The following is a 23,345-nucleotide window of genomic DNA, read 5'->3' on the forward strand; positions in this document are numbered from 1 at the left end:
GCTTCAGTGGAAAGTCTGTCTCCACCCTCATGTAGAGCAAGGAAGGATGCCTCCGGTGGAAAGAAGCCACAGCTGTGGATGCCACTTTTTTGTCTCTTACCGATGGGAGCTAATAGTTTTAGAACCACTCTTTTACAATGTATTAAAAAAAAAACTGGGACAAGTTTGATCCCCAGAATTTAAAAAGACACGCTTGATCTTCTGTGATACTGAATGGCCACGATATCCTTTGGAAGATGGGGAATGCTGACCTGTTGAAGGATCTCAGTTATTACTGTTTTACAACTAGACCAGTTCTGTAGAAAACAAGAGAAATGGGTACAAGTGCTATATGTGTTGCTCTTTATTTCTCTGTGAGGCATGCAAGACTTATGTCTTTAGGATGCAAATTTGGGTGTGAAACCTTCAGCAGCCTCCTGTTCTCTTACTTTGCCCCTGTATCTGGGGCTCCCAACTGAACAGACTGAGAATAAGGGCACCCTTCCGGAAGGGGTTGCCTCAGTCTCAGTAGAAATATTATGGTCGAGACTATCGATAGGATCCAAAAAGTACACAGAGACTTTATGGTACTAACTTTACATTATGACCTTACTTGGAGAGATACTTACTTGGGACAGACACTGACTCCTGACTTGAAAACTTGAGTTTTAGGAGAAGTTACTACTTTTGGAGATGAATGCCTTGAACGTGAGATAAGGGGAAAGAGGAAACACAAAATAGTCCTCCTCCCTACTGGGAGCCAAGCAGTTCCTATAACAGAGCCAGTTGGTCAGGTGTAGTCTTGAAGGACTCACGTGAGTGCACATCCTGAGACTTTAGACTATGCTAAGTTGGTTAACATAGAACAGGGAGAGAAGAAACTCCTGGTAAATGCCTAGGTAGACTACATGAGGCTCTCTGCAAGTTTACTGATGTTGATCCCGAAAGTTCAGAGGGAGAAATGATCTTAAAAGATAGATCACTCAGTTGGCTCCAAATACTTGCTGTACATTACAAAAACAAGAGTTTGGACCAAATCAGTCTTTAAAAAAACTGTTACAGCTGGCCCAGACAGTATATTATGGTAGAGAAAACAAGGAGGAAAAAAAAACCAGACAAAAGACTGAAGCCCCAACAATGACAGTTAGATCTGCTCTGAAACAGCCTGAGGAAAAATGTCCAGAGGAACCCAGTTGAAAAGGGATGGACTTGTTATTACTGTGGAAAGGGGGGGGGGTGCATCTCAAGCAAGATTGCCCTCAGGCATCTATAAGCTGCCCCTGGCTCCATGTCAAGTCTGCAAAGCACCATACTGGAGAAGAGACTGCCCTCCGAGGTGTAGGCCCCAAAGGTGGAATCCTAAGACAATTGGGACTGAAGGTGCCCAGGGGTCCCCACACAAGCCCTTATTCTAATAACACCTGAGGAACTCCAGGTATTAATAACTGTGGAGGGCCTATCAGGGCCCCGTCGATGTTCTTTTGGACACTGGGGCAACTTTCTGCTCACTAAAGCCCCTGGTCTGCTTTCCTCCTGATCCACTACCATAATGAGGCTGTCTGGACAACCCAAATGCTATTATTTCAGTCATCCTTTAACCTGAAACTGGGACTCTGTGCTCTTTTCTCAAGTTTCTAACCTTGCCAGAGTCTCCCTCACCCCTTCTGGGTAGGGATATACTGAGCAAGGTCCAGGCCTCTGTTTTCATAAATATGGAACATGTTCTTTTAATTGAACAAAATTTAAATCCTAAAGTGTGGGCTGATGGAAAAACTGTGGGTCAAGCACAAAATACTGTTTCTGTTGTCATCAAGCTCAATGATCCTCACTTATTTTCACATTAAAAGCAATATCCATTAAAGCCTAAAGTGTTAAGGAAAGGTTAAAACCAATCATTGAAAATTTAAAGGAACAGGGATTATTAATTCCCTGTAACAGTCCATACAACACTCCTATTTTGGGTGTAAAAAAGTCAAATGATAAGTGGAGACTTGTTCAAGATATACAAATAATAAGTGTCTAATCCTTATACTTTATTGTCTGAAATTCCTAAACAAGCCAAATATTTTTCAATCATTTATTTGAAGGATGCTTTCTAGAGTTAAACCTATATTAGATCATCCTCTACCTATGATTTTAAGACAATTGAGAGGATTCTTGGGCATTATAGGCTATTGCCCCATTTGGATTCCAGGTTATAGGGACTTGCCCAGCCTTTATATAAACTTATAACTGAGACTCAGCAGGTGCAAACCCACTAGCTGGTTTGGTCCCCAGAGACTCAAAAGGCTTTTAAGGCTCTTCAAACTGCTCTCTTGCAGGCTCCAACTTTGAGCTTGCCCACAGGATCAGAGTTTGTTTGTTACTGGAAAAAAAAAAAAAAAACAGGCTATGGCCACCTTGCTTAAGAGTGATTGTTACTATTGTTTTGCTAATGCTTAAAGCTCATAAGTTTACTAATGGGCAAAATTTTACTGTACTGACTTCTCTTGATGTAAGCGGAATCTTAAACTCTAAAGTTCAGAGCAAAGATGCTCCACCTTTAAAGCTGCTTTAATTCAACGGGTATTGAAAGCTCTAGGAATAGAATATCACTTACACTGTTTCTGAAAACCCCAATCTTCAGAAAAAGTTGAAAAGGCTAATGACATTATTAAAAGACATCCGTGTAAGCTAATTCAGGAAACACAAGACAGTTTAAAGCTTTACCTATGGCTTTAATGAGGGCTTGAACTACCCCTAAGAAGAAGGGACTGTCCTAAAACCTTAGAACTAACTATTTGAGTCAGCTTTCAGCTTTTCAACCTCCTCATCAATTGAAGGCTTCCCATGGTGGGTTTCTCCACTTCAATAAAAGGACTTTCTTCAGCTCTGCGAATACCTTTACCAACAACAATCATATGTGACACCTCTTCTTGATCTGATGACATCTAACAATCCTAAGATGGACTGATGTAACTATGGACATAATGTAACTTTTAATTTTGATTAGGTTTTCAGTTCAGTTCAGTTCAGTTCAGTTCAGTCGCTCAGTCGTGTCCGACTCTTTGCGACCCCATGAATCGCAGCACGCCAGGCCTCCCTGTCCATCACCAACTCCCGGAGTTCACTCAGATTCACGTCCATCGAGTCAGTGATGCCATCCAGCCATCTCATCCTCTGTCGTCCCCTTCTCCTCCTACCCCCAATCCCTCCCAACATCAAAGTTTTTTCCAATGAGTCAACTCTTTGCATGAGGTGGTCAAAGTACTGGAGTTTCAGCTTTAGCATCATTCCTGTTTTAACTTGATTTAATGACTATTTCACCTTACATCTGTAACTATATAACGGGATTTGTTTCTAACTGTGTGAAGGCTTTTAGGTTACAAATGGTTGTCCAGGCTCCTAACCAGTGTCATAGCCTCCTACCTGGGGGCCTCTGGATCAGAAACCCTCAATATGAGGTTTAGGAGAACATGTTGCCTCAACAATTTTGGGATGATGCCCTTCAACAGCAGGAAGTAGTTATGGAATGAGAACGATCCCCTTTTCCCTTTTCAACGTAATTCTCCTAAAAGAAAAGGGGGAAATGAGAGAGTCAGTTCCTAGGCAGGTTGATAAGAAGTCCAGGGTCCTCAAGGAGAAAGGGGTCTGGGGTTCTTGAGGAGGAGATAGGGGTCTGGAACTCTCAAGGAGGAGGAAAGGGCAAACATTTTTTTTTTCCTCTACATTCCTTAGTCTTAGTCACATAAAATGTTTTTTTCTTTAAGCCCGGAACTGATGATTACACAACAAATAACTCAGTTTGAACTCTGTACTAAGGATTATATAACAACAACGGATCCTGCTTGAGGACAGTTTCTCCTCCTGAGAACCTTCTGGCTAATCCTGTTATCTTAAAATGTAAATTATGAGAGTGGATCTAGTAAGATCTTTACAACTTTGAGACATTCTTTTGATTTATTGTAATAATTAATTAAAAAGTATATAACTCCCTTGCTCACACTGGTGAAGGGGGCACTCTCTGTCCCCCTTCTGATGTCTATGTCAGAAGCTTTCTCTGTCTCTTTTTATACTTTAATAAAACTCTGCTATATGAAAAAAAAAAGCATCAATTCTTCGGCACTCAGCTATATGATATGGTCCAACTCTCACATCCATACATGACTACTGGAAAAACCATGGCTTTGACTAGATGGACTGTTGTTGGCAAAGTAATGTCTCTGCTTTTTAATATGCTGTGTAGGTTGATCATAGCTTTTCTTCCAAGGAGCAAGCATCTTTTAATCTCATGGCTTCAGTCACCATCTGCAGTGACTTTCGAGCCCAAAAAATAAAGTCTGTTACTGTTTTCGTTCTCTCCCCATCTATTTCCCATTCAAGTACAATGCCAAGATAATGACAATCCTGGGTAGCAGATCAAGGTAGGGCTTGGAATCTTCCTGGCCCTCAGGAAATTGTTATTTCTGACTCTTTCTCTTGTCTTTGCCCCTCCTTAACGACTTTATCTCACTTTCCTCATCCATAAAATGGGTTGTTGTAAGGTTTAACTGGAATTATGCATGTAAAATGCTGAGGACGGTGCCTGGTACCAGAAAAGCCTTCACATTATGTTTGCCCTTCTCTACTGCTCCATTTCAGGGAGTCATTTGAGGTGCTGGAGAGGGAAATCCCGATCTGCCATCCTCCCAGCCCCCGAGCTGAACAGCGCACCAGGGAAGCTGATGGGAAAATACCGCGCAGCGCATAAGGCCAACAGGGAGTGGTGGCCCCGGGGATGGACTCTTGGGGGCCCTGGGTAACCTTTCTTCCCTGGCGTCCACCCTCCCCAGATTTGAGCCGCAGACCTCCGGGCGGGAACGGGGGCGGTGCGCTCCAGCCCCGCAGGCGCGTAGGCGGGCGGGCGGGCGGGGCTCCGCGACCTGAAGCCCTGGGCCGCCAATATAGGCGCTCGGCGGAGGCGCTAGTGCGCGGGGGCAGCGCTGCCGGCGGGGGCCGAGATCCAGAAACCGAAGCGGCTGGCACCCGGGTGGCCCGGAGAGGGGCGAGCAACATGAGCAGCAAATGCGACGTGGTCGTGGTGGGGGGCGGCATCTCAGGTCAGTGGCGGCTGCGCGCCCTCTTTCCCCCTCCCCGGGCTCCGACAAGTGGCCGCTCCGGGAGGCACGCGGGGCGGCCGTGCGGCGGGGTGTCCCCCGGAGCCCCTAGACTCTCCGTGCGCAGGAGGGGATCTAGAGGGTCCCAAGCGTCGCACACAGAATCCTCCCTCAGGGGGAGAAGGATTTGGTGGCCCCCTCCCCTCCCCGGACAGAAGCCGGAGGATGTCTTTTGAAGGTCTGGGGCTAGACTTTGAACTTCTGCCCCGGACAGCTGCCAAGCCTGAGACTGCTGGAATTTTCAAAGCGCCGGGGGGGCGGGGAGAGAGGGTGGTGGTGGTGAGTAAACGGGGCAGGGGAGAGACTCTTACTGCTGCTGCTAAGTCACTTCAGTCGTGTTCGGCTCTGTGCGACCCTATAGACGGCAGCCCATCAGGTCCCCCGTCCCTGGGACACTAGGGGGTGGCATAAAGGTCAGTCGCTTGCCCCAAGCAAAGGTCAGTCCTTTTGCTCCAGCCTGACTTGGACACTCTACACCCTCACCCGGAGCAGGCATGGACCACGACGTGTTGTTATTCTGGAACCAGGAAAACGACCTTGAACTGCTTCCGGTTCAAAAAGAAGGGATTGGACCCTGGGGTATCGACCCTCTTGACCCCGGTTCTTTCTGATTACACGATTGCCATGGGTCTACCTGTGGCTGCCGGGCCTTCTTGTCGAATGTCTCCTCTCCTTCTGCCCCTTCTTCTCCTCCCCCTACACTCAGTGGAGGGTGGCCAAAAGGCTTAGAAGGGATGGGGGACAGAAAGTACCCTCATAGACACGGGGAAGAGAAGTGGGACTGGGCCTCGAGAAACAGACGCCAGAAGATGGATGGGGTCAGCTGGGGAACCCACCCTCTGAAGAGAGTCAGGCAGATCCTATGGGGAGGGGTCAGTGGAATATTAAGTGATGCTTCCAGAACAGCCTGTCTCACAGACCCCTGAGAATGCTTTGGTCCGACCCCCAGGACCTCCTGGTACTTGAGCAATAATGAGGACACCTCCAAAATCCACCACTGTGTTGACTAAGACGTGCCCTAACCAGACGTCAGGAGCCGGCCTCCAACTTGCTCCCTGGGTGGTGGGCAGGACAGAGGCCCTCAGATTCTCTTGTGGCAGGTGAAGAAAGCAAGGTGCATCGGATGCCATGCCTCCATTCCAGCTTTCCTCACCTTTGAGTCAGACCTCAGGCTATCCCTTCTGTTTGCCGGGTCCCCCACTCCCTCCCTGAGCTCACCCATGCCAGGCTCTGTGCACAGGGCTGCAGATGCTTTAAGTACAACAGCATGCTGTGGTGGGCTTTGGCTATACAGATTCCGTTTTCATTCAGTATTTTAGACATCATCTCTCCTAGAGGAACTCAGTGTGTATCCATGCTGCCTTGCACAGCACTCCCATCTTATGGAAGAGGAAACCTCTTTCCAGACCTTCAAAGTCCTTTTCTTACCCAAACTATGTCTAACGTGTTCCAATTTTTCGTTTCCCCCTGTATTTTGTTTTTTTCTGATTCATTCTCCAAACCTTCACGCTCACTCAAATTATTCATGTAAGAGTCGTACTGGAAAGATAGATAAGGGTTTAGCTATTTTTTACAGCAGTGGTGAATCTCTACTTTTGACTCCCAAACTCTCCAAACAAGGGACTAGTGAGTAGATCTGCCTTTTCTCAAGAATGTCACATGGAATAAGCATTATTCTAAAAACTGAGAAAGCAGGGTTCCAAGGCCTTACTCAATTGCTTTATCTGCTATGTGAGGATAACACCAACTAGTCAGAGCTAGATTACAAGATCATTCTAAAAGGTAGGTGAAGCAATGTGTGTGAAAATGGCTTTGCAATGTCTGATATATGTATGACACAAGGGATTACAAGAGTTTTGCTCATTTATTCAAACAGTACACATTAGGGCAGGCTGTGGTTGAGGATGCAAAACTAGATCACATTTTTCTTGTCCCGGAAGATTTGTCAGTCTAGGAAAAGAGATGCAGTATCCAGACAAAGACAATACAAGGTAGAAAGTGGTAGGTGCCACAAGAGAGGTCCATTCATTAGTTCATTATCCATTCATTCAAGGAACATTTGCTTCCTGTCCCGCATTCTATCCCAAAGGGAAGGAAAGATGAATTAGTCAGAGCCATTGCCCCTAGGGTACTCACAAGCTGATGTGGGAGGCAGAGTCGTGAACGAGTGATACTAATGACCTACGATATATGCCTTTTCATAGGACCTCCTACTGAAGGTTATAGGAAAGGTGAATGTTGAACTCTAGGTGAATGTTGAACTCTGCCTGAGAATATCCAAGCAGACTTCACAAGGATGGTGAAGTACATCTTAAGGAATGGATATGAATTCACCAGGAGACTGGATGAAGAAAGTATCTGAAGCTAAAGAATAGCTTAAATCACAAATATGTGAGATATTCTCATGCTTAGGAAAGATAAGAACTTTAGCACAGGGACTTCCTTGGTGTTTCAGTGGTTTAAGACTTGGCCTTCCAATGCAGGGGTTGCAGGTTCAATCCCTGATCGGGGAGCTAAGATCCCACATGCCTCAAGGCAAAAAAACCCAAAACATAAAACAGAAGCAATGTTGTAACAAATTCAATTAAGACTTTAAAAATGGTCCACAGGAAAAATTCTTAAAAAAAAAAAAAAGAAAGAACTTCAGTGTGGAGAATTGAGGGGAACTTGTGGGAGACCAAGCTACAAAGGTGGGTTGGGATGAGTTGTAGGTAGCCTTGTATGTCATCACCCAAAGATTTAGCTCCCTGGTGCCTCAGATGGTACAGAATCCAGCTACAATGCAGGAGACCCAGGTTCAATCCCTGGGTCAGGAAGATTCCCTGGAGAAGGGAATGGCTTCCCACTCTAGTATTCTTACCTAGGAAATCCCATGGACAGAGGAGTCTGGTGGGCTACAGTGCATTTGGACACAAAGAGTTAGACACAACTGAGTGGCTAATTTGGGGGGCTTCCCAGGTGGCGCTAGTGGTAAAGAACCCACCTGCCAATGCAGGAGACATAAGAGATGCGGATTCGATCCCTGGGTCAGGAAGATCTCCTGGAGGAGAGCATGGCAACCCACTCCAGCATTCTTGCCTGGAGAATCCCATGGGCAGAGGATAGGGTCACAAAGAGTCAGACATGACTGAGTGACTTAGCACACATGCGGTCAATGAATAGCCACTAATGAATTTTCATTCACAAAGTGATATGTCAAGTGACAGGAATTGATGTACAAAAAGAGGAATGTGCAGAAGAGCAGGTTTGGGGAAAGATGGAACCTCTAGAATTGAAGGTGCTGATAGAACACCCAGGGAGAGGTGTCTAGCAGCTGCGAGTGCAAAGAGCAGGTTGGGCTGACAGATTTGTGACAGAGACGTTTTAGTTGAAGTCCCTGAAGTCTGTGAAATGACCCAAACCAAGAGTGGAGAGAGAAGAGAGGATGCCTAGGACAGAACTGGTTGAGGGGGTGCTCACCTCCTCCACTGGGAGGAAGATATTTCAGTCTTTATAGTTTGATGAGAGAGATGAGGAAACTGAGAAACTGAAAAACACTTGCTGCTGCTAAGTCGCTTCAGTCGTGTCCGACTCTGTGCGACCCCATAGACGGCAGCCCACCAGGCTCCCCCATCCCTGGGATTTTACAGGCAAGAGTACTGGAGTGGGGTGCCATTGCCTTCTCCAGAAAAACACTTGGTTAATCTCAAATCTTAGCTCATATGTCATTTACTGGGGGCAGCCTTCCCAAATCCCTCCAAATGGGTTGAGATGCCTTTGTTTAACTCTCCTCTGCCGTCTTGTTCTTTTCCTTGAGTTTTTAATTGTTCACATTTTAGTGTCATTTCTTGTTCAATCATTTTCTCTTCCACTACACTGTAAGCCCCTGGAGCCCTGGGAAGTGTTTCTATGTCTCCTGGAGAACCCCCAAACTCCAGCTCCAGAGCTCTGCCTGGCCTAGTTAGCACTCAATAAATGTGTTAAACGAACAAATTTTAACATTATCCCCACAAAACAGCAGTTGATTGCATCTGAAATTCACATCCACTTACTCCTGTCCCTTTTGCATGTCCTGCCAAATCTTATTGAGTAAGGGGAAAATGGTAAAATCAGAATTTTAGGATTAGTTGGTGACTGACGCAGTTAACTTTGTTAATTATTAAACTTGGGCCATTCTGGTAGTTCTCTGATAGTTTTCGAAGCTGTCAGCAAATTTCAATCACTCCCTTTGGCATAAGTAGAGATGGACTGGGGGTACGGGTGGTTAATATATAACCTTTTTTTTTTAGTGTTTGAAAAATTCCAAGGCGACTGTAGAACAGCTTTTTGTTTTGGGAAATGTGTGTGGCATATAAACGCACACCTGCTGACATCTCTTTCACCCAAGGAGCAGGTCATCTCTGGGGACTTGGCAGAGTAATGGCATTTCCCACATGGAGCTGGACAACAGCATACGGCTTCTGTTCCGAGTCTCGATTTTAGTGTTTGGTTTGGTAGAACCATGGAAACTATCTTTTGCAATTCTGGAATGGCTCTTGCTCAAGCCTCAAAATAAAAGCTAAAAAAGGGAAACTTGAAACAGAAAGGATATTTTTTTCCCAGGCTTGAGAGAAGTGATCTGGCCATCTGAGAGTGGCAGGCACTGGGCTGACAGCTTTGAAGAGTCAAAGTCAGCCTTCCAAGTGGTAATCAACACCTGGAAGGTGATCTGTCCGGCCAGAAGGGCCAGAGGGGCAAGCCTGCTGCAGGCTGGAGGGACTGGCCTAGGCAGGGTGCATCAGAGAGGGCCCCCAGGGGATCATGAGTTGAGGGATGTGATAGGCAGATTAGGCCTGGGTGTTAATGGCAAAGCCCCCGCCTCACTTTTAATGAAGAAAGATGGAGAACTTCCCTGGACGCCTATAACCCACCTGAATGTTCTAAGAAATGGTAATTGGATGGAAGTGCTTGGAAATGTGTATATCCCAAAGACAGGCTATAAAGAGGCAGTATGCAATGTATAAAGAGCATAGGTCAGACGTCAAACAGACTCGTTATGAATTCTGTTTCTTATACTTAGCTATTGTGTCACCTTAAAATTTCCCTCACCTCTCTGTTCTTCAGCTGCCTTTTAAAATGAGATTCCCAGTGCCGTTATTGGCCGAGAGCTTGTTGCTAGGAATAGAAAGAATGTACATAAAGGACTGTACACAAGAGGCCATTATGGCGACAGCTTGTACTAAAAAGACAGCTTGTCTTTTTGGAAAAGACATCCTTTTTTTAGCTTCTAGGGTTTTTAATCTGTGGGAGCAGAAGCAGGCATCTCTGTAATCACGTCTTCCTCTTTACTGACCAGTCATTTTTCTTGTTGTGAGGCATTTATAAGCATTTATATGGATGCTGTGACTACAGAATCCATACAGGCATCATTCTGACCTCATCCTGCCCCACCCCCATCCCTTCAGTCCCTCCAATGAGGAGTCTGAGAACTCAGGCTTATCCTGGGCTTCAGAGCCACCAAACCCATTGTGTTCCTTATCAGAAGAAATTTTCAAAGCCCTCGATCTGTATTTCATCACTACCCCAGCCTGGCTGCTATTCCCTTTCTGATCTGGTCTTCATTTCAGCCACCTGACACCTGTCTTAATTATAAGAAATAATAAATGGGATTATTATTTGTCTCTTGAATAATATTAATTATTTAATCATAATAGAAGAGTCAGCATTTTGAGTGCTGTCTATATGTTAAATTGAGTAACAGTGAGGTGGTCTTAATATTAGCATCTGCCAGGCACCAAATGAATTCAAACTGTTAGTGTAGAAATCTGTTCTGTGTTTAGAATCTCTGACATATTTATCTCTTAACTATATACAAAAATAATTAGAATTTCAGATTTTTCTTTCAGTTTAGCTGCTATGTTTCTTACATCATCTGTGTTGGTAAATCATATACAAGCCAAGAAAGTAGGGCTGTGAAACACAGCCCTGTTATAAAGCAGTATTCCATGAGTGTGTGTGTGTGTGTGTTGGCACATATACATGCATAGCCACTAAGCCACTAGCCACCTCCTCCAGGAGGAGGAACTCATTCTCAAAGTTAGTTTGTCCCAGGTGCTAAGACTATATGTATAATGGCCATCAACTCCAAAGATGAAATTAAAATTAGTGTGAGTTCCAAATCTGAGTGACATGCTACTGTACACATTTCATTTATCCCAGGTGTCCTGGGTGACATTATACTATGACCTTGCCGCCTGTAATAATTCAATAGTACCTAATTCTAAATGTTATTTAAAATGCAGAAATTTTAATTCAGTGTACATTAGTTAAGGGCATGTGCATATAGACTTTGAATCTTGACAAGAATAAAGAAATGTACAAACATTAGAATTCGGTGATAGCACCATTTGTTGTCATGACTGATATCTGGAGAAATGACTGATACTGGAACATTTTATTGACTTTATTGTGTCACTAGAACATGAAAATGCCACTGAAGCCCAAAACATTAGAGAAATAAGTTAGAAACTAAATTATCTCATCAAGTTCACAGGGTAAATTTGAGTCAGAGCCCATGTGTATATTTATTGACAAAAATGTATAAATCATTAAAGCAGCTGATTTATTCTTTCATCTTTGGATTTGATGGCCATTATATATATAGTCTTGACTTCCCTGGTGGCTCAGACGGTAAAGCGTCTGTCTATAATGCAGGAGACCTGGGTTTGAGCCCTGGATTGGGAAGATCCCCTGGAGAAGTAAATGGCAATCCACTCCAGTAGTATTGCCTGGAAAATCCCATGGACAGAGGAGCCTGGTAGGCTACAGTCTATGGGGTTGCAAAGAGTCGGACACAACTGAGCAATTTCACTTTCACTTTCACTTCATACATATAGTCTTAGCAGTGTTCCATATGTGTGTCTATTACTGGATCTCACTTACTATGTTTAAGTTACTTGTTTAAGCATCTGTGAACTTTCACCTGATCATAGGCTGCTCAAAATCAAAGACTTTATACAATGTATCTCCCTATCTCTGGTGTTTAGCAAAGAACCCAGCTCACCTTAGCCTCCAGAAATTGAATTAAATTGATAGAATCCCTTGATCAAGATTGTGGGTCTTCTCAGGCTTTGGGCTCAGAGAAGGTAAGCCTTACAACCAGAGATCTATTAGAAGGATGGGACTAACTTTTTACTTCCTGGAGGAAGCAGGATAACACAGAAGTTAAATGCAAAAACCCTAGGAGCCTAACAGTTGGGTTTAGATGGACGTGAGTCTGAGTGAACTCTGGGAGATGGTGATGGACACAGAAGTTAAATGCAAAAACCCTAGGAGCCTAACAGTTGGGTTTAGATGGACGTGAGTCTGAGTGAACTCCGGGAGATGGTGATGGACAGGGAGGCCTGGCGTGCTGCGATTCATGGGGTCGCAAAGAGTCGGACACGACTGAGCGACTGAACTGAACTGAACTGTGTCCCTAACTGTATAGCTTCGGTTAGTTACCTACTTCCTCAGCCTCCAGATACTCACTTATTAAGTGGAGTGATGTTCCTGGGATGCTCAATCAGTGTTAACTCTGCTATTTTTATAAGTCAGCAGGCAGGGCTTAACTGAGGGGATCTTGGAAATGTACAAGATTGAATACACTTCTAAGTCCCCAGAACTGAGCCAAATGGAGAGGCCATGTTCAGGATGAGGGTTTTTGTCCCCATAATAGAACACTTTGGAAATTTCCTCATGTGAAAATACAGCATTATCATTTTGCAAGGGCCCCAAGCTTCTTGGGCTTAGCTTTTTAAGGACGTCTCCAGTAGCTCAGCTGGTAAAGAATCTGCCTGCAATGCAGGAGACCTTGGTTTAATTCCTGGGTCAGGAAGATCCCCTGGAGAAGGGATACGCTACCCACTCCAGTATTTTGGGGCTTCCCTGGTGGCTCAGCTGGTAAAGAATCTGCCTGCAATGTGGGAGACCTGGGTTCAATCCCTGGGTTGAGAAGATCCCCTGGAGAAGGGAGTGGAGAAGTCAATGGCAACCCACTCCAGTACTCTTGCCTGGAAAATCCCATGGACGGAGAAGGTTGGTAGGCTACAGTCCATGGGGTCTCGAAGAGTCGGACACAACTGAGCGACTTCACTTTCAATTTTCACTTTCATGCATGGGAGAAGGAAATGGCAACCCACTCCAGTATTCTTGCCTGAAGAATCCCAGGGACGGAGGAGCCTGGTGGGCTGCTATCTATGGGGTTGCACAGAGTCGGACACGACTGAAGCCACTTAGCCACCACCTGGAGAAGGGAATGGCTACCCACTCCAGTATTCTGGCCTGGAGAATTCCATGGACTATTCCATGGGGTCACAAAGAGTTGGACAAGACAGTGACTTTCACTGACTAGAAATCAGTAATTCCCTTGATAATGGTATAAATGTTTTTCCTGACTTTGACCATCCAAATCCCATAAATTTCTTCTGAGCTAAAAACACGTTCTAAGGAATTCCCTGGTGGTCCAGTGGTTAGGACTCTGTGCTTTTGCTTCAGAGGGGCATGGCTCCAATCCCTGGTAGGGGAACAAAAATCCTGCATGCCACGTGGTGCAGAAAAAAATTTTGCTCTAATAGAGTCATTGATGACTGAAGATGGAAGCATCTTCAGTTTTATCTACTAGTGACAGCACCTGGTTTTCCAGTGAATAAAGTCCCTGTTCTGGAGGATGAACCCTCAGCTTTAGGAGCAAGGACAGTTGGAACAAGAACCTGACCAAATGATGCTATGTGGAAGATAAAAATGACTAACATTTTGAATGCACTGTTTTTACTTTCAAGTTTACAAAACGGATACATGTTCAGTCTCTTTGGTTAACTCAGTAAACAAAGTACTACAGAAAATGAAGATCTGTAAGCCATGATCTCAAGTCGTCATCTGTCTGTTTACTTAAGGGAAGTACAGAAAGTCTTCTGTAAGAACAAGCTCTTACTCTCAGAAAACTTAAAATGCAATTGCAGACACAAGCCCAGCACATACAGGCATGGAAGAAATGACTAGAAGTAATAAATAATTGAGTTCTGTACTGTGGGACCCCAGTAAATCACAGAAGACCCCAGGAATTGGAGAAGTTCTTCTTAGAGGTGTGAAATTGGAACAGTTCCTGAAGAACAGTCAAGGTTTGGGGTTGGTAGGGAAAGAGGCTTTAAAGATGGGAGGAATAATATAAATCATAAGGCCATAGGCTCCAGTTTACAGGTGATATTTCTATTTATAAGAAGGTAAAAAGTATAATAAGTCTAAGATAGTAAGCTATGGAGATATGGGTAATAAATTTGGAAGGAGGAGGGCAGGATCAAACAATGAAATGTTGAAAAGCAAAGTGAGTTTGTTACGTTTTTCAGTGGTTGGAACTAAGGAAGCATTGACAGTTTTTGCTAAAAAGATAAGATGGGCAGTTGTGAAAGAGGGCAGCCCTAGAGCCAAAGAAACCAAGAGATGGGTAGTAATTCAGGAATAGGTTGAGAAGTGATTAGCTGATTATAATGAATTGAGTTATCCTGAAGCTCAAAGCAGATTGCAAGAGAAAGTGAGGGAGGCAAGAATGGGAAGAAGTTCTTCTGTTTTACTGAGAAAACACCTAGAAAAGAGGTATCACAATTAATTGGTATTTTCCCCCTGAAGTTTCATGGTTGAAATGGAAGGACTTGATTGTATTTAAAATTTTCATTTTTTGAAAAAATAAGATCAAAGAGATTTTCTCCCTAAGGGTTGTGACCCAGCTTACTAAATGACAAACACACATCTTGAGCAATCTCAAACACAAAGTGAATAGTTCATCCTATTTTGTAATGTAAGAGTTTTCATTGAAACCTGTTGTTTTGTGAGAGAGAGGGCAAAATCAGAAAGCGAGGTCAAAGTTTGACCTTTCAAATGTTAGTTATGTTACCAGAGTCTCTGTTTAATGGCATCTTAAATGTCATATTCTGGTTAATTTCCATTTTAAGTCAGAAGTTTACATTCTTGATCTTATGTTAGTCATCTCTTACCTGGGTCACTTTCACTCTGGACTTATCATCAGCATCAACATTTAATCTAAAAAAATGATGCAAATGAACATACTTATAAAACAGAAGCAGACTCCCAAACTTAGAGAAGGAAACTAGTGGTGCTAGTGGTGAAGAATCCGCCTGTCAATGCAGGAGACACAAAAGAAAAAGGTTTGACCCCTAGGTCAGGAAGATTCCCTGGAATAGATAATGGCAACTCACTCCAGTGATATTCCATAGACAGAGGAGCCTGGTGGGCTACAGTCCATGGGGCCACAAAGAGTTGAACACGACTGAGCGACTAAACACACATGGGGGAGAAGGCTGGGAGAAAGGGATAGTTAGGGAGTTTGGGATTGACATGTACATACTGCTTTTAATATATATGACTTGTATGTTCATTCATTTTGAGAAGCATCCATTTGCACCTTGTACCTCAAGCAGTCTTAAAAACTTGTTATAAACTTAAAAAAAAAAATTTGTCAGAATTGCACAATGCTGAAAGTGTCTTTCTAGGTCTTTAGTTTTATTTGCTCTCCTTCCAACCTAAATAAACCCCCCCTTTCTAATTTATCTTGCAGACATTTCCAATGATTCATTTATAGTGAATTTGGGATCCTGACCTCATCTTTTGTATTTTTTTTTAATTCCTGTGATCCCAGTCATGTTTCTGTCTTAAAAATTGTGTCTTTATAATCATGTTTAATTTTATCTCACTTTTTGGGTTATTTTCCAGTTTTTTACATTAAAGCAACTTTGGAAAATTTTTGTTATCCAACACAGCCCCCTTTCAAATAACTTTGGGTAAAGAGTTAATAATCAAATTAATAACCAAAGTTCCCTCGAAAATTTTTAGAAAGACAGGCCACTGATGTAAATGAAAGATGAAATCACATTCCTTCCTGGTTATTTACAACTTAAGGAGTTTTTTTTGGAGAGGTAGGAATGTCTTTTACTAATGTGAGTTGAGGAATAATACATACTTATTGTGAAAATGTATAAATTACAGAAAGGAGCAGAAATAAAACAAAAATAGTCTATAATTGATTCCTACCAAAAAAGCCACTGTTACAATTGTCACCTGTATTTTCTGTTTGCAAATCATCTACTGGATTTACCATACTCACTGGTAGTCCTTTTAACACAAATAACAACATATTATGAATGTTTAACCATGTCTTAAATTCTCTTCTATACAATATTAATAACTTTATATTAGATTGTATTTATTTACCAATCTTCGATTGTTGAACATTTGTGTTGTTTCCAAATTTCTATTTTAAACAAAGTTTTTGTGAATATCCTTGTACCTAAACCTTAGTGCATAATTCTGATTACTTCTTTAGGAAATTTCTAGACATAAGTGTTAGGAATCATTTTAAGGCATTTGGTAATGATCACAAAATTGTTACTCCAAGAAAGTTTTGTCAATTTAAGGTAAAATTTTAATAATGGGCTTCTTAGTTATTTCTCTAGGAAGCCAGTATTTTTCCGTCTTTGACACAACACAAAGAAAACCAGGAATCTTCACCAGTTCAGAGTTGTAATTTAATGAAGTTGTAGGTACTAGGTTTTGTAAATGTTCTTTAGTTTCATAAAATTTCAGTGATGGCATGTAATTCTTGCTCTTCTTGCTTTCTATAACATGCAGGCAAACCACTTTTGCAATGAATGCTTTATGCCTACCACTGTTTACTAGGTATTTATATAGTATACAGTGCTTAAAAATTTTTTGAATACCATTATCCTGTGCTTCTAGAAGTTTGATATCATTAATTAAATCATTCTGTGTGTTTCAGCACAGAAAAGAAAAAAGAATAGTCCTGTAGCAAACCATTTTCTATGATTATTTTTGCCCATCTAGATAAGAAATGAATATTGCCTGGGTCCAAGGTCTATTGTAAAAGCTAATCAAACAGCTGTTTCATGTTTTACATTTTAATTTCCTCTCCAGTTTGCATTCAAATCCTGTGATAGATTTTGGTTTGTTTAGGAGTCCTTTAAGATACAGTTGGCTGTTTCAGAATAGCCCTTTTATGCTATGCTTATTAAAATTAAACAGCCCTTGTTAAGTAGTGATGATAAACACACAAAAATGCATACACTCAGATGAGTTACCCTCATTTCATCAAACGTGTTTTATTTTGTTGTTTCTGCAGGGGAGAAAAAAGAAGTCGTTTGTTAATTCGTTGATTCATCCATTCATCCAATAAACTCTTATCGAGGGCCCTATTTACCAAGCATGGGGCTAGACATGGGAATATACAGATGGGTAATCCATGTTTCCTTCTTTGAAGGGCACACCAAGCAGAGGGAGGCACATTCAGCTACATACAGGTGAATTCTCTGAGCGGTGGTGGGTGCTGAGAAAGAAAAATTCATCTGGTTCAAGTGATACAGAAGAGAGAAATGTGGCAGTTTCATCTCGTGGCCTCAGAGGACCCGAAGGAAGACTTGGTGATAGGATTTATTGGAAAGATAGTTAGCCAATTCAAATATTCTTCCATCAAATAGAGTGTTATGTGCTTGACATTTAAATCTACATTGGTATCTACCTCTATTCTTCCCCTAATCTACAACCATTTTGTGGGGCTCCCTGTAGGATTTCTCACAAGGAATCAGAGATACTGAAAGTGATTACAGAAATGGATGATGGAATCCCAGATGAACAAGAGAGAAAGTGACACTGTGAGGGAACTGTTGATAGGATTTGAGTAGAAAGGTTAATAGATTGAGGATCTTGGGTTCATATTAGATGGATTTGAACAAGTGAACTAGAAAGATAGAAGATCATGATTGCAAGGGAGAGTGCTATAGTGTTTTGACAGAAAACCTTTTGATTGTACTTCTTGGAAATGACCATTAATAGCATTTACATGAGCTGTAACATTTTGAATCAGCATGTCCAGAGATGGGATTCTCTGTGTGATTCAACAAATGGTTTAAAGGCCAGAAAAATAAATGCTTTAAAAAAGTAATAATCTGCTATTTTACAGTTGGGCAGAGGAGACAACTAGTCATTTAGTCTAAGTTTAGGGATGTCTGGAGGGTCCCTCTGCTGGACTGAGAAACGCAGGAATCTTGAAGATGATTGGAAAAGCATAGAAAAAGGCAAGGGCTATATATAATGCAGCATTATGTAAAGTCCAGTAGGGACAACACACTGTCCCATTCCATGGCAAAACAGAGGAGAGAGAAAGAGAAAGTCCATCCTTCCCATGCCCCAGCAGATCAAACATTGTAGAGCTAGACTATTAGTATTATAATGACATTGACAATTGGAAGATTCTGTTCTCTGATTGAAGAAGATGAAGCCCATGACTTATGGAAACGTCTGTAAAAGGAAATTGTGGTCTACTTTTTAATCCTGTGATTCAGCTTCTTCTGTTTACAATCTATCAAAAAATCTTGGCTGGCAGCATGCCAATCTGTCTCCATCCATCTGCTGCTAGTCTTACATTGGGAAAACATTAAGTGAGAGCCTTTTTCACTCTCCTCTTTCACTTTCATCAAGAGGCTCTTTAGTTCTTCTTCACTTTTTGCCATGAGTGGTGTCATCTGCATATCTGAAATTATTGATATTTCTCCCAGCAATCTTGATACCAGCTTGTGCTTCATCCAGCCCAGCATTTCACATGATGTAGTCTGCATATAAGTTAAATAAGCAGGGTGACAATACACAGCCTTGAAGTACCCCTTTCCCGATTTGGAACCAGTCTGTTCTATGTCCAATTCTAACTGTTGCTTCTTGACCTGCGTACAGATTTCTCAGGAGACAGGTAAGGTGATCTGGTATTTCCATCTCTTGAAGAATTTCCCACAGTTTGTTGTGAGCCACAGAGTCAAAGGTTTGGGGTTAGTCAGTAAAGCAGAAGTAGATTTTTTTCTGAAACTCTCTTGCTTTTTCAGTGATCCAACAGATGTTGGCAGTTTGATCTCTGGTTCATCTGACTTTTCTAAATCCACCTTGAACATCTAAAAGTTCACGGTTCACGTACTGTTGAAGCCTGGCTTGGAGAATTTTGAGCATTATGTTGCTAATGTGTGAGATGAGTGCAATTGTGTGGTAGTCTGAGCATTCTTTGGCATTGCCTTTCTTTGGGATTGGAATGAAAACTGACCTTTTCCAGGCCTGTGGTTACTGCTGGGTTCCCAAATTTGCTGGCATATTGAGCACGACACTTTCACAGCATCATCTTTCAGGATTTGAAAGAGCTCAACTGGAATTCCATCACCTCCACTAGCTTTGTTCTTAGTGATGCTTCCTAAGGCCCACTTGACTTCACATTCCGGGATGTCTGGCTCTAGGTGAGTGATCACACCATCGTGGTTATCTGAGTCATGAAGATCTTTTTTGTATAGTCCTTCTGTGTATTCTTGCCACCTCTTCTTAATATCTTCTGCTTCTGTTAGGTCCATACCATTTCTGTCCTTTATTGAGCCCATCTTTGCATGAAACGTTCTCTTGGTATCTCTAATTTTCTTGAAGAGATCTCTAGTCTTTGTGATTCTATTGTTTTCCTCTATTTCTTTGCATTGATCACTGAGGTAGGCTTTCTTATCTCTTCTTGCTAATTTTTGGAACTCTGCATTCAAATGGGTATATCTTTCCTTTTCTCTTTTGCCCTTAGCTTCTCTTCTTTTCTCAGCTATTTGTAACGCCTCCTCAGACAACCATTTTGCCTTTTTGCGTTTCTTTTTCTTGGGGATTGGTCTTGATCACTGCCTCCTGTACAATGTCACTAACCTCCATCCATAGTTCTTCAGGCACTCTGTCAGATCTAATCCCTTGAATCTATCTGTCATTTCCACTGTATCATAGTAAGGGATTTGAGTTAGGTCATACCTGAATGGCCTAGTGGTTTTCCCTTTCAATTCAGACTTTCAATTTAAGTCTGAATTTGGCAATAAGGAGTTTACGATCTGAGCTACAGTCAGCTCCCTGTCTTGTTTTTACTGACTACATATAGCTTCTCCATCTTTGGCTGCAAAGAATATAATCAGTCTGATTTAAGTATTGACCATCTGGTGATGTCCATGTGTAGAGTCTTCTTTTGTGTTGTTGGAAGAGGGTGTTTGCTATAACCAGTGCATTCTCTTGGCAAAACCCTGTTAGGCTTTAACTTGCTTGATTTTGTACTCCAAGGCCAAATTTACCTGTTCCTCCCGGTATCTCTTGACTTCTTACTTTTGCATTCAAGTCCCCTATAATGAAAAGAACATCTTTTTTTGGGTATTAGTTCTAGAAGATCTTGTAGGTCTTTATACAACCATTCAACTTCAGCCTCTTCAGCATTGCTGGTCAGGGCATAGACTTGGATTACTGTGATATTGAATGGTTTGCCTTGGAAACGAACAGAGATCATTCTGTCATTTTTGAGATTGCATCTAAGTACTGCATCTCGGACTCTCTTGCTTACTATGATGGCTACTCTATTTTTTGATGAAAGTGAAAGAGGAGAGTGACAAAGTTGGCGTAACACTCAACATTCAGAAAACGAAGATCATGTCATCTGGTCCCATCACTTCAGGGCAAATAGATGGGGAAACAATGGAAAGAGTGGGAGACTTTATTTTTTTTTTGACCCAAAATCACCGCCAATGGTGAGTGCAGCCAAGAAATTAAAAGACGTTTACTCCTTGGAAGAAAAGTTATGAACAACCTAGATAGCATATTAAAAAGAAGAGACATTACTTTGCCAACAAAGGTCCGTCTTGTCAAAGGTGTGGTTTTTTCCAGTAGTCGTGTATGGATGTGAGAGTTAGACTATAAAGAAAGCTGATTGCCAAAGAATTGATGCTTTTGATCTGTGATGTTGGAGAAGACTTGAGAGTCCCGTGGACTGCAAGGAGATCCAACCAGTCAATCCTAAAGAAAATCAGTCCTGAATATTCATTGAAAGGACTGATGCTGAAGCTGAAACTCCAATACTTTGGCCTCCTGATATGAAGAACTAACTCATTGGAAAAGACCCTGGTGCTGGGAAAGATTGAAGGCAGGAGAAGGGGACAACAGAGGATGAGATGGTTGGATGGCATCACCAACTTGATGGACATGAGTTTGAGTAGGCTCCAGGAGGTGGTGATGGACAAGGAAGCCTGGTGTGCTGCAGTCCATGGGGTGGCAGAGTTAGACACAACTAGTGACTGAACTGAACTGAATTGAGAGCCTTATACATGCCAGGTGCCAGGAACGAATAGTCAAGAAACAGTTCCAGTTTAACCCGGTGTACACACAAGGAAAGATGTTAAATTACATTTCTTGTGCCCATGTATTGTTATTGCATGCACCAAAATGTCCTTTTTTTTGATGAAAGAAGCTTCTGGGCACCTTTCAAGAGATCGCCCTTGGACCAAGTCAGAATAGATGCTAAGATAACTTGGGGTTGAGTTTCCAAGTATTATGTCCTATCCTAGCTTTTTTAGTCTTACTCATAGATAGTGTGATATTTCTGGCCTCAGGAGGAGAGAAAAACATCACAAATGTCTTTTCTGTCATCAGAAATTGGGTTGCATGTGGGAACAGTCAAAATTTGAAAGAAAATCACATGGTCTACCCTAGTTGATAAAAGGCAGAACATCCAAAACACACTGTCTGTTGTCTGCTTTTCTCCCCTTGGTCCTTTCTTTCTGATTTCATGAAGAATATGTCCAAAGGGAAATGAGTTTTCTGTAGATAAATCAGTCTGCTGGCCCACAATATTGCACTTCCAGTGGACAGGTCTGAGAAATGGGGAAAAGTACAAAAAGGTTGAGCTGACTGTAAGATTAAGGGAGGCAAAAATATTTTATTTGCAAAGGAAAAATCTTTTGGGTTTATGCTTGCTTTATTTCTGGGTTTTAGTTTGTGAACAGAATAGTATGAGAAGTGATGGAAATGAGAAAGCATTTTCTTGTCCTACTGCATTCTTTTAAAAGGTATATTTCAGTAAACAGGTATCTTTTAAATCTGGCTTCCTTTCCGTTAGGCGTGAGAGCAAGTTTAAAACCTTATCTTTGACAAAGGAGGCAAGAATATACAATGGAGTAAAGACAATCTCTTTAACAAGTGGTGCTGGGAAAACTGGTCAACCACTTGTAAAAGAATGAAGCTAGATCACTTTCTAACACCGCACACAAAGATAAACTCAAAATGGATTAAAGATCTAAATGTAAGACCAGAAACTATAAAACTTAGAGGAGAACATAGGCAAAACACTCTCTGACATAAACCACAGCAGGATCCTCTATGATCCACCTCCCAGAATTCTGGAAATAAAAGCAAAAATAAACAAATGGGATCTAATTAAAATTAAAAGCTTCTGCACAACAAAGGAAAACATAAGCAAAGTGAAAAGACAGCCTTCCGAATGGGAGAAAATAATAGCAAATGAAGCAACTGACAAACAACTAATCTCAAAAATATACAAGCAACTCCTGCAGCTCAATTCCAGAAAAATAAACGACCCAATAAAAAAATGGGCCAAAGAACTAAATAGACATTTCTCCAAAGAAGACATACGGATGGCTAACAAACACATGAAAAGATGCTCAACATCACTCATTATAAGAGAAATGCAGATCAAAACCACAATGAGGTACCACTTCACACCAGTCAGAATGTCTGCGATCCAAAAATCTGCAAGCAATAAATGCTGGAGAGGGTGTGGAGAGAAGGGAACCCTCCTACACTGTTGGTGGGAGTGCAAACTAGTACAGCCACTATGGAGAACAGTGTGGAGATTCCTTAAAAAATTGCAAATAGAAATGCCTTATGACCCAGCAATCCCACTGTTGGGCATACACACAGAGGAAACCAGAATTGAAAGAAACACATGTACCCCAATGTTCATCGCAGCACTGTTTATAATAGCCAGGACATGGAAACAACCTAGATGTCCATCAGTAGATGAATGGATAAGAAAGCTGTGGTACATATACACAATGGAGTATTACTCAGCCATTAAAAAGAATACATTTGAATCAGTTCTGATGAGATGGATGAAACTGGAGCCGATTATACAGAGTGAAGTGAGCCAGAAAGAAAAACACCAATACAGTATACTAACACATATATATGGAATTTAGGAAGATGGCAATGATGACCCTGTATGCAGGACAGCAAAAGAGACACAGATGTGTATAGCGGACTTTTGGACTCAGAGGGAGAGGGAGAGGGTGTGATGATTTGGGAGAATGGCATTGAAACATGTATAATATCATGTAAGAATCGAAATGCCAGTCTATGTCTGATGCAGGATATGAC

The 23,345-nt window shown here is 42.0% G+C and overlaps 1 protein-coding gene across 1 annotated transcript in view; it reads left to right on the forward strand.

The window, feature by feature from the left end:
* Positions 1-4,805: 4,805 nt before the first annotated feature.
* The window catches only part of MAOB (monoamine oxidase B), a 116,138-nt gene continuing 97,598 nt past the window's right edge, over positions 4,806-23,345 (forward strand). The window contains exon 1 of the mRNA XM_040266149.1: positions 4,806-5,057. Coding sequence (XP_040122083.1) covers positions 5,012-5,057 — 46 coding nt within the window. The 5' untranslated portion in view covers positions 4,806-5,011. The remainder of the gene's footprint in view (positions 5,058-23,345) is intronic.

This window comes from Oryx dammah, unplaced genomic scaffold (assembly GCF_014754425.2).
Source record: "Oryx dammah isolate SB20612 unplaced genomic scaffold, SCBI_Odam_1.1 HiC_scaffold_23, whole genome shotgun sequence".
Lineage (NCBI taxonomy): Eukaryota > Metazoa > Chordata > Mammalia > Artiodactyla > Bovidae > Oryx > Oryx dammah.